The sequence below is a fragment of the Schistocerca americana genome, chromosome 1, assembly GCF_021461395.2.
Source record: "Schistocerca americana isolate TAMUIC-IGC-003095 chromosome 1, iqSchAmer2.1, whole genome shotgun sequence".
Taxonomy (NCBI): domain Eukaryota; kingdom Metazoa; phylum Arthropoda; class Insecta; order Orthoptera; family Acrididae; genus Schistocerca; species Schistocerca americana.
The window spans coordinates 856,425,681-856,438,114 of record NC_060119.1 but is presented as its reverse complement, the minus strand read 5'-3'; the positions used below and the strand labels follow the sequence as shown (position 1 = coordinate 856,438,114).

At 45.9% G+C, this 12,434-nt stretch overlaps 1 protein-coding gene across 1 annotated transcript in view; it reads left to right on the top strand.

The window, feature by feature from the left end:
• LOC124546823 (zinc metalloproteinase nas-15-like) overlaps positions 1–9,384 on the top strand; it is a 127,523-nt gene extending 118,139 nt beyond the window's left edge. The window contains exons 10-12 of the mRNA XM_047125065.1: positions 804–894; positions 971–1,078; positions 9,166–9,384. Coding sequence (XP_046981021.1) covers positions 804–894; positions 971–1,068 — 189 coding nt within the window. The 3' untranslated portion in view covers positions 1,069–1,078; positions 9,166–9,384. The remainder of the gene's footprint in view (positions 1–803; positions 895–970; positions 1,079–9,165) is intronic.
• The last annotated feature ends 3,050 nt before the right edge of the window (positions 9,385–12,434 follow it).

Here is a 12,434-nt window from a genome sequence, read left to right as displayed (position 1 = left end):
TAGCAAAGGACCCGTCAACAAGGCATTGTAGAAGCCGATGGTGGATCCATAACGGTGTGGGCTGTGTTTACGTAGATGGACCTGGTTCTCTGGTCCAACTAAACCCATCATTGACTGGAAATAGTTATGTTCGTCTACTTGGAGACCATTTACAGACATTCATGAACTTCATGTGACCAAAAAATGATGGAATTTTTATGGATGGTAATGTGTCGTGTCAGCAGGCCACAATTGTTCGCGTTTGTTTTGAAGAACATTCTGGACAATTCGAGCGAATGGTTTGCCATCCACATGAGTCCCACCGAACATTTACGGGCCACAACAGACAGGTCAGTTCATGTACAAAATGCAGCAATCAACACTTCTGCAATTATTGACGGATACAGAGGCAGTATGGCTCAATATTTATGCAGGGGACTTGCAACGACATGTTGAATCCGTGCGAGGTAGAGTCGCTGCCCTACACCGAGAAAAGGAGGGCCGACACGATATTAGGAGGTATCCTATCACTTTTGTCGCCCCCTTTATAACGCCACTAAATATTCGGGCCCATTAAGCTATCCACGCGGTTGTTGGGATTGGCTCAGTTGTGAAGACGTCCACATCAAATGGTGAGGAATCGACCACAGCCTCTCAACTCGGAAGTTGAAGTAATACTTGGCTGTAATACTAGTAACCTAACTTTCCTTGTATTATCAGGTGTTCGTATTATTTAGTCCAGTCACTGTCAAAATAGTCCTCGACAGCATGATAAGGCGTGGAGCTCACGCTGCGAGCTGGTGACGTGCGCGCACGTGTTGCAGGTGGACGTGGCCAAGATCAACCTGCTGTACGGCTGCCGCAACACGCTGGTGAGGCGGCCCACGCCGCCCACGCAGCCGCCCCCGCGCCCTGGTGAGTACCCTCAGTGTTCCTGGCTGCTAGCCTGGAGATGAGCTCGCCCTGCAGACGCCTTCCTCTGTTCCAGCAGTCTGCGCCGGCAGCGACCGCTTCTGCAACCATTGGGCGCGCTTCGAGCAGTGCCTGCGCCTTCCCTTCTGGATGAAGGTGCGCTGCTTGGACTCCTGACGCTCCTGCGGTGAGTCTCCAACTTTAAGCGATCCTCTTTCCAAAAATATAAGAAGTTATTGCAGTTTTTATCAACTTTTACATACTGTTTTAGCTCGTAAGTGTGGTAATGTAGTACATCGGAAAGTTACAGAAAGAGCGGCCCCGCACCACCCAAAACAGAATTTGATGAACATTATTAGCGTAAGATAAGTACTCATTTTTTCGTTGTTGAGAATGCTTGCTCGTCGCCTTGGTAGGAGATGACTTGGTCTTCAGGCTGTTTATTCTTCAATGAAAACGCTATTCTTTGACAATTCTTCACATTCTGTTGCACATCTGTCTGGTCACAAAAGGAAAACGTACCATTCACATTATTGCACATAAGAGAAATTGCTGCGCAACACTTTTCAGAACAGAAGACATATTACTGTCGCTCAAAGACAAAAGATAAAAAAGCGAATTGCAGACATAATGGCTCCCAACACTCGACTGGACTGATTGCTATGGGCAACTGACTGTGGACTGACTCCCACTGGCTACTCTCTCTTTTGCAGGACATTCAATTCTGTGCAAAACAGAATTGTTTTCCTTAAAGTTCTCAAAGACGTTTTATTGAAATAATGTTTTATAGCAGCATCCAGTTTTACAAACATTAATCACCTTTAGCTTTTTATGGTAACAAAAACGTTAGAATAAAAACAATAATAATAAAATTCTCCCGCCTTGCAGCCACGTAGAGTGGTTTAAAATCCACGAGCTCCTGGCCCAGTACTGCTCGGCCATTAGCAAGTGGTGACTGTCTTTGGTTGCGGCTACCGTCCTTAGATAGCCGCGCTGCCTTTTGTGACGTGGCCGGTGCTCGCTCCAGCGCCATACAAGGCGATGTTTTCTACATCTACATCTACATCTACATCCATACTCCGCAAGCCACCTGTCGGTGTGTGGCGGAGGGTACCTTGAGTACCTCTATCGGTTCTCCCTTCTATTCCAGTCTCATATTGTTCGTGGAAAGAAGGATTGTCGGTATGCTTCTGTGTGGGCTCTAATCTCTCTGATTTTATCCTCTCTCTTCGCGAGATATACCTAGGAGGGAGCAATATACTGCTTGACTCTTCGGTGAAGGTATGTTCTCGAAACTTCAACAAAAGCCCGTTCCGAGCTACTGAGCATCTCTCTTGCACAGTCTTCCACTGGAGTTTATCTATCATCTCCGTAACGCTTTCGCGATTACTAAATGATCCTGTAACGAAGCACGCTGCTCTCCGTCCGATCTTCTTTATCTCTTCTATCAACCCTACCAGGTGCGGATCCCACACTGCTGAACAGTATTCAAGCAGTGGGCGAACAAGCGTACTGTAACCTACTTCCTTTGTTTTCGGATTGCAATTCCTTAGGATTCTTCCAATGGACCTCAGTCTGGCATCTGCTTTACCAACGATTAACTTTATATGATCATTCCATTTTAAATCACTCCTAATGCGTACTCCCAGATAATTTATGGTGTTAACTGCTTCCAGTTGCTGATCTGCTATTTTGTAGCTAAATGATAAGGGAACTATCTTTCTATGTATTCGCAGCACATTACACTTGTCTACATTGAGATTCAATTGCCATTCCCTGCACCATACACCCATTCGCTGCAGATCCTCCTGCATTTCAGTACAATTTTCCATTGTTACAACCTCTCGATATACCACAGCATCATCCGCAAAAAGCCTCAGTGAACTTCCGATGTCATCCACAAGGTCATTTATGTATATTGTGAATAGCAACGGTCCTACGACACTCCCCTGCGGCACACCAGAAATCACTCTTACTTCGGAAGACTTCTCCCCATTGAGAATGACATGCTGCGTTCTGTTATCTAGGAACTCTTCAATCCAATCACACAATTGGTCTGATAGTCCATATGCTCTTACTTTGTTCATTAAATGACTGTGGGGAACTGTATCAAACTCCTTGCGGAAGTCAAGAAACACGGCACCTACCTGGGAACCCGTGTCTATGGCCCTCTGAGTCTCGTGAATGAATAGCGCGAACTGGGTTCACACGTTCCAAAATTCTACAACTGATCGACGTTAGAGATATAGGTCTATAGTTCTGCACATCTGTTCGACGTCCCTTCTTGAAAAAGGGGATGACCTGTGCCCTTTTCCAATCCTTTGGAACACTACGCAATTCTAGAGACCTACGGTACACCGCTGCAAGAAGAGGGGCAAGTTCCTTCCCGTACTCTGTGTAAAATCGAACTGGTATCTCATCAGGTCCAGCGGCCTTTCCTCTTTTGAGCGATTTTAATTGTTTCTCTATCCCTCTGTCGTCTATTTCGATATCTACCATTTTGTCATGCCTGTCTGCCGCACCTGCATCTGTCTCCCGACGGGCGGGTCCCAGACCGTGTTTAGCTGCAGGCCACCATCTTTATTGATGGCTTTGTCACAAATTTTTTATCTCGATCGCTTCTTTAAATACGCTGTCCCTGAAACTGCTAGTCCAGAGACATCAGTCATTATACGAACTAGTAGTTTCAGGGATAGCGTGATTAAAGAAGCGATAGAGATAAAAATTTGTGACAAAGCCCTCATTAAAGACGGCGATCTGCAGCTGAACATGGCTTGGGGCCCGCCCGGCCGTCTCAAGATTGGGCATCTGAATATGACAGCAACAACCAAAGGCAGTCACCACTTGGCAATGAACGAGGAGTACTTGCCCGGAAGCTTGTGGATTTTAAACCACTTTACGCGGCTGGAAGTAGAAAGAATTTTATCAGTACGTGTGGCCGCGAAACCGTGCATTCAAAGATGATAGTGACTGTTATTTTATATAGCGATAAAATAGAATATACATTTCAAGATATACCCCGTCACAATGTTTGTTTACATTTTGTTATATAAAAATTTGACTTGGACATAAACTGTTTACGAAGAAGTTAACTGTCTTTTTGAAATATAATAGTGGTTCTTTGTCTAGTGAGCAATGCAATGATATTTGATATTAGGGAAATTAAATTCGGAAAACAAAGTCCACGTGATGTTTGTTATAAATCATATAAAAAAGAAACCAAATTACATTTCTCGTAGTTCCAAACTCTACTGATTATATTTTTTTACGTTAGATCTATAGGATGACTACTTTTAATAATGTTAAACATTCGCATAGTAGTATGCAAAAAATATAAAATTTCGTAAATACTTCATGGTATAGTGTACTTATGTGAAGATAATGGATCCGAGTGTTTTACTTTCGAAATCAGAACAAACATTGCCGGCAGGAGATGAGGGATCGCAGTTTTTGATCAATTCAGGATGGTACGTAAGCTCGGTTGCCATAGGACCCATGAATCTTTGTTATAAAGTGTACGGTATTTCCAGTGCAAGAAGGTGAGGATGGCATGAGTGCTTATAGGATTCATTGCAGGTCGCGATGACGATGCGAGGTGTTTGGTAGGGCAGCAGGTACGTAGAACCAGATGTACGGCCGCCATAACGTCGTAGAAGCAAGGAGAACTCAACTGCACTTTTATTCATTATGAGCAGCACAGACGTGACGTCAGCAGCACAGGCTGGTCCCAGAGAGTAGCGGGTGTGCTCACTTGCTAAACAGAACAGTCGTGATCCATTGAAGTACAGGGTTGTTGCAAGCTGGTCAAGCCGTTTGTTGCAAATATGCGGTCAGCTCAGGGAGAACTCAAGCACAGAATCGGACTGAACGACCACAGCACAGGATGGAAGTTTGTGTTAGCAAAGTGATTGTACGCGGGTAGAGGTTGTGGCTAAGTAGTAAGGGTGCGTGTACGAATCCTGGAGCTCCGGGTTGGTGCCGTGAAGCTGGTTAAGTCAGCCACCAGATAGCTCCCACCTGGAAGGCAACCATTCGGCTCCTGGCAGCATCAGGCATTGGCGCGCCCCCTAATTTCACAACTAGCGGAGTCGCCGTCTAATGGCATGAGGCTGGATGACCCAGATCGGCTCCACGAATGTCGTGAAGTACCTCTCGAAGCTGGCTGCGGACTATGACAGATACTGCGTAGGCCGAACGGTTGGTATTCATGATCGCTCGACCACATTTTGTTCTCACAGGACATTGTTTTCGATCGCGTAGACCCCAGGAGCAGTCCAATGCCAGGGATGGTCAGGGCGCAATCAGGGCCACTACAGTGACGGCCTGACCCCTGTGTAAACACTGTTCCAGCCACGCCAGCAGCAACGGGGTCTTGATGTGTGGTAACTAACCTCGCTTTAGCGGCAGAGCGGAGACTCTCGCAATGTCCGTACGGCCTCTCTGCAGCTTCTTCTTGCATCACAGCGTGGCGATGTCTTTCTGGTTGTTTGGCCACAGGTTACAGACGCCAATTTCAAAGGAATTTGTTAAATATTAGGTATCACAAGCATGTCTGCATAACTTCTAACTACACTGAGATGGCAGAACTCATGGGATAGCGATATGCACATATCCATATGACGTAGGTATCGTGTACACAAGGTATAAAACGGCAGCACACTGGCGGAGCCGTCTATTGTACTCAGGTTACTCAAATGAAGAGGCTTCTGACGTGGTTACGGCCGCACTACGGGAATTGACAGACTCTGAACGCGAAATGGTAGTTCGAGCTAGACGCATAGGACATTCCATTTCGGAAACCGTTAGGGAATTCAGTATTCCGGGATCCACAGTGTCAAGTGTGTGCCAAGAATACCAAATGTCAGGCATTAACTCTCACAACGGACAACGCATTGCTGACGGTCATTACTTAAAACCAAAGGCAGCGACGTTTGCACAGAGTTGTCAGTGCTAACAGACAAGCAAGTAAAATAACCGCTGAAATCAAGGTGGGACGTACGGCGAACGTATCCGTTAGGACATTGTGGTGAAATTTGGCGTTAACAGGGTATGGTAGCAGACGACTGACACGAGCGCCTTTATTAACTGTCTGACATCGCCTGCAGCGCCTCTCCTGGGCTAGAACCACATCGTTTGGACACTAGAAAACAGTAGCCTCGTCAGATGACTTCCAATTTCAGTTGGTAAGAGCTGGTGGTAGAGTTCGAGTGTGACGCAGACCCCACGAAACGAAGCCATGGAGCCAAGTTGTGAACAAAGCACTTTGCAAGCTTGTGATGGCGCCATAGTGTTGTGGGCTGTGTGTACGTGGAGTGGAACGGGTCCTCTGGTACAAGTGAACCGATCGTTGACTGGGAATGTTTATTTGTAGCCATCCATGGACTTCATGTTCCCTAGCAACGTTGTCACGTCTTCGGGCCGCAGTTGTTCGCGATTGGTTTGAAAGGTGTTCTGGACATTCGAGCGAATGATTTGGCGACCCACATCGCCTGGCACGAATCCCATCGAACATAATCGAGAGGTTATTTCGTGCAAAAAAATCCTGCAGCGGCAACAATTTCACAATTGTGGATGGCTATAGAGGCGGCAAGACTCAATATTTTTGCAGCGAAAGTCCAGAGGCTTGTTGAGTCCGCACCACGCCGAGTTGCTGCACTACGCCGTGCAGAAAGAGGCCCGACACGGTATTGGGAGGTATCCGATGACTTTCGCCCAGGTTAGTGTACATTTCTTCTGTGAAAAGTGAAACATTACGAACGAAACATGACACTGGAGTAAAACAAATAGGATACCGATATTAATATGTAATCTGTCAAATGACAAAGAAAGTAGAGCGATAACATGTGGACTTTCAGGACTGTGCAGAGAATGAGTTACGTTATACTCAAACAAATTTGAAAAAAAAAGGGAAGCAGGAACTTGAAGCGTAGTCTTCCAGTTGATGATGAGAACAGTGGACGCACAGCACAACCACGGATGAACGGAAAAGGAAAAAAAAATAGTCGTATCCTTTTAAAGAAAGCGTCTTGATATTCACCTTAAGCAGTTAGGGATACCATGGAAATCCTAAATTTAGGTGACCGGACGGTGATTCCAATGGCATTCCCCGCAAAGAAGAGACTAGTGCTGCTGCGGCTCCTCCGTCTGTTCATATACTGGGTAACCGGAAATGAGCCGAGCAAAAGAAATATGTTTATCTTGGAAACTCCTGTTTATTACATTGTTGTTTCCACAGATAATAAGAACAACTCGCAGAGTTGTAAAAGACTTTGATTTGAGAGCACTGAGTAGTGTGGACTCTGTCTAGAAGATACTCGATTTCCCGCCACACATTTGCAAGAACAAATGGTGCCATCAGTCCTATTGTAGTTCTCTACGCAGATTTACAACGTCCACACAGTGATTGATAAAGTACTGGAAAATTTTAATTTATCTTCGAAAAAACGTTCTTTTGGAAAAGTTGTACGACCCACACAAGAAGAGAGGCGGGAAGGAAAATTATAATCATTCCTAGCGGCAGGTCGACAGGGACAGTTCTAGTGAGAACACTGATGAAATATGTCTGATTCATGTTGTGCCAGAACAGCTTCGTAGGTACTAACGACTGCTCAATAATCTCTTTTCCGTCACCAACCTCTTCTTGCAGGAGGTCATTTCCTGCAGCCTCCTTGGGTCATTCACCCGTTTCCTCTCTTTGTACATGTGAATTTTGCGTCTTTTACATCATAGCATTCAGTTCTTTTACTTTTACTCCATTACTTTCCCTTACTTCCTGCCCTCTTGTTACGTAATCCCTTCTATGAACCACATAAACACAAACATCATCCTCTTCATCTTCATTATTATTCATATTATTATTATTATTATTATTATCATCATCATCATCATCATCTAAGGGACCAAATTATTCTGCAATATCCGCGCTTCTGTCCACAAAACACTATTTTTCAAGAATCTCCGCTCAGTGCTACAGCCTTATTGGGAAGACGTGTATGCCCGCGTGTTACCACTGTGCTGGTCGACGTCGGAGCCAACGGCTTGCTGCATCAATAATCTCCCTATCATCCATGTACTGCCTCCTTCGGAGTACATCTAGAAGTTGTTAAGGTGCGAGATCCGGGTTGTAGGGTGGATGAGGAAAAGCAGTCAGGTGAAGTTTTGTGAACTAGTCTGTGTGTGAAGACTAGTGTGGGGCCTTGCATTGTCGCAGAGAAGTTTGTTTGTATTTTTATGTGATGAAAATGCTAAAGTCGTTTCTTCGATTTCCTGAGGGTAGTGGAATACACTTCAGAGTTTATCGTTGCACCATGATGGAGGACATCAAACAGAATAGCCCCTTTCAGAGTCCCAAAAGACCATCGCCATTATTTTATCGACTGAGGGTGCGGCTTTGAATTTTTTCTTTGGAGGAGAGATAATTGGCGCTTCTCCATGCGTTACTGTTTTGTTTCCAGTTCGAAGTCATGAACGCATGTTTCATCATCGTGACGATGTTCAACAAAAAATTGTCGCCATCTGCGTCGTAATGCGCGAGCAATTCCGCACAGATGGTCCTCCGTTGCTCTTTATGGTCTACTGTTAGATGGCGAGGAGTCGAGATGGTACACACCTTTGAATACCTCAACTGGTGGGCGACTGTGTCAGGTCTACCAACAGACACGTCCAGTTGACCAGCGACGTGTTTGATTGTGATCCATCGATCACTTCAACTGAGAGTGTCCGCACGTTCCAACATTGCAGGAATCACAGTTCTGTGTGGCTAGTCGGCACGCGGGACATCTGACAGGTTTGCGATGATAACAGACGCCTCGCTTAACGACTCACTGTGCTTTTGTTCAACGCCAGCTCTCCCTAGACGTTCTGCGAACGGCTATGAATATCTGCAATGCTCTGATTTTACGCCGAAAGAAACTCAGTGATAGCTCTCTGCTTGACACGCAGCTGCGTTGCAGACGTCATTGCGATGGATACGTTTCGCGCCGCTACCTGTTGGAACTTCATGAAAAAATAGGGGCTGAAGCGGGAGTATGCCACCATGTAGCATAACAAATTCCGCACTTTTTCAGTCTCAAACTGGCCGAGAAAAAAAAAGTTTTACATTACTTATTGAACGAACCTCGTATAAGGAATATCAGAAATTATGCTAATAAGTTTCCGTCCTTATAAAATATAAGTTGTTAGGAGTTTTTATGATTTTGCTGATTGAACAGACTGCTGAGTGACATCTGCAGCTGCGGCTCGTAAGAGACACTGTCGAGTCATGTCGTGTTGCAGGCGTGGCGGCGGACCGGGCGTGCGCCGACGAGATCGAGGAATGCGAGCGCTGGGCACAGCAGGGCGAGTGCGCGACCTCCGCAGACTACATGGCCGCCTTCTGCCCCGCCGCCTGCGGCACCTGCTGGCTCCCGCCCGCATGCACCACAAACATGACGCTCTGCACATAGCCAGCTGCCGCGTTACTAGTGCAAAAATAAATTATTGGTAAAAACTGTATCTGATCTACTGCTTTCCTCTCCAGTCCAACGGCTACGGCACTCAGGTATCCATATGAGTCGAATGAATGACTGTATGACCGAGATTACAGACTATACATTTGTGGCGCAGGGTTTCAGTGGGTGTGGAATTTGGCTGGTTGTTGTACAAGCGTGGGCTCTGAAACAAGTACATTGATTTGTTAACACAGAACTTACAATGCCACAGTGCATGCATAAGTAAACACAGCAAGCATTTGTGTTCAATACACCAAATTAATCAACTTCCGAGATAACAATATAAAACTGATAAAATATAATTACTCACTCACCGGATTAGAGAATTAAAACTGCAATGGAATATCAAAGAGCAACTTACCCTAAGATACTTAAAGTAATTTTGCAGAGGGGAAACTGATAATTCTGCAACAACAACACTGGGTCATCAGATATTACAACAACATCCAGCTACAACCAACACCTTAATTAAACACCAGATGCACCAACATACCCAAACAATGCATTCTACACTGAAACACAAACTGTCATTTATTTCAAGCTAGAAAGGAATTAATGAGACTTACCTGTCAGTGGGAACCGAGCGACTGCTACGGTCGCAGGTTTGAATCCTGCCTCGGGCATGGATGCGTTTGATGCCCTAAGGTTAATTAAGTTTAATTAGTCCTAAGTTGTAGACGGCTGATGACCTCCGAAGTTAAGTCGCATAGTGCTCAGAACCATTTTTGAACCTGGTTTCATATCAGCGCACACTCCGCTGCAGAGTGAAAATCTCATTCTGGAAACAGCCCCCAGGCTGTGGCTAAGCCATGTCTCCGCTATATCCTTTCTTTCAGGAGTGCTAGTTCTGCAAGGTTCGCAGGAGAACTTCTGTAAAGTTTGGAAGGTAGGAGACGAGATACTGGCAGAAGTAAAGCTGTGAGTACAGGGCGTGAGTCGTGCTTCGGTAGCTCAGTTGGTAGAGCACTTGCCCGCGAAAGGCAAAGGTCCCGAGTTCGAGTCTCGGTCGGGCACACAGTTTTAATCTGCCAGGAAGTTCCATTTTTGAACCTGTCAGTGGGCATTGATTAACATCAATGAGGACAGTTGAAAATTTGTGCCAGACTGGAATTCGAACCCGTGCCTTCTGCTGACTGGCCAGGCGCTCTGATCGCTAAGCCGTCCAGGCACAGTGGCCATCGAAACTGTGCCGACTACGCGAGCACGCCTCCCGTCAGACTCGACTTCTCGACTTATCCATACACTACTGACGTAATGTGTCTGCCCATAATCCTCATTACTCGCGGTGTTTCGCTGAAGGTATCATCGGCCAGCCTCGCCTTAATTGTACAGCATGTACAGAAAGTCCGGGAACACTTTCTGTTATTTATTGCACAAGAACTAAACATCGTACAGATGTCATATATACAGGGTGAGTCACCTAACATTACCGCAGGATATATTTCGTAAACCACATCAAATACTGACGAATCGATTCCACAGACCGAACGTGAGGAGAGGGGCTAGTGTAATTGGTTAATACAAACCATAAAAAAATGCACGGAAGTATGTTTTTTATCACAAACCTACGTTTTTTTTTAAAAATAGAACCCCGTTAGTTTTGTTAGCACATCTGAACATATAAACAAATACGTAATCAGTGCCGTTTGTTGCATTGTAAAATGTTAATTACATCTGGAGATATTGTAACCTAAAGTTGACGCTTGAGTACCACTCCTCCGCTGTTCGATCGTGTGTATCGGAGAGCACCGAATTACGTAGGGATCCAAAGGGAACGGTGATGGACCTTAGGTACAGAAGAGACTGGAACAGCACATTACGTCCACATGCTAACACCTTTTTATTGGTCTTTTTCACTGACGCACATGTACATTGCCATGTGGGGTGAGGTACACGTACACAGGTGGTTTCCGTTTTCAAATACGGAGTGGAATAGAGTGTGTCCCGACATGTCAGGCCAATAGATGTTCAATGTGGTGGCCATCATTTGCTGCACACAACTGCAATCTCTGGCGTAATGAATGTCGTACACGCGGCAGTACATCTGGTGTAATGTCGCCGCAGGCTGCCACAATACGTTGTTTCATATCCTCTGGGTTTGTAGGCACATCACGGTACACATTCTCCTTTAACGTACCCCACAGAAAGAAGTCCAGAGGTGTAAGATCAGGAGAACGGGCTGGCCAATTTATGCGTCCTCCACGTCCTATGAAACGCCCGTCGAACATCCTGTCAAGGGTCAGCCTAGTGTTAATTGCGGAATGTGCAGGTGCACCATCATGCTGATACCACATACGTCGACACGTTTCCAGTGGGACATTTTCGAGCAAAGTTGGCAGTTCATTCTGTAGAGACGCGATGTATGTTGCAACTGTTTGGGCCCCTGCAATGAAGTGAGGACCAATGGGGTGGTCGCCAATGATTCCGCACCATACATTTACAGTCCATGGTCGCTGTCGCTCTACCTGTCTGAGCCAGCGAGGATTGTCCACGGACCAGTAATGCACGTTCCGTAGATTCACTGCCCCGTGGTTTGTGAAACCCGCTTCATCGGTAAACAGGTAGAACTGCAACGCATTCTCTGTTAATGCCCATTGACAGAATTGCACTCGATGATTAAAGTCATCACCATGTAATTGCTGATGTAGCGACACATGAAACTGGTGAAAGCGGTGACGATGCAGTATGCGCATGACACTACTTTGACTCAGTCCACCGGCTCTCGCAATGTCCCGTGTACTCATGTGTGGGTTCATGGCAACAGCAGCTAACACACCAACTGCACCCGCTTCTCCTGTGACGGGCCTGTTACGGACCCGTTTGCGTGCTACGACCATACCTGTTGCATACAGTTGGCGGTAGATTTTTTGCAATGTGCGGCACGTTGGATGCTCTCTGTCCGGGTACCGTTCTGCATACACCCTGCAGGCTTCAGCTGCATTTCGTCGACACTCGCCATAGATGAGTATCATCTCCGCCTTTTCAGAGTTCGAATACACCATGGTCACAGTTCCTACAACACTACACTATCACAGACGTCTGGTAACACGGTGT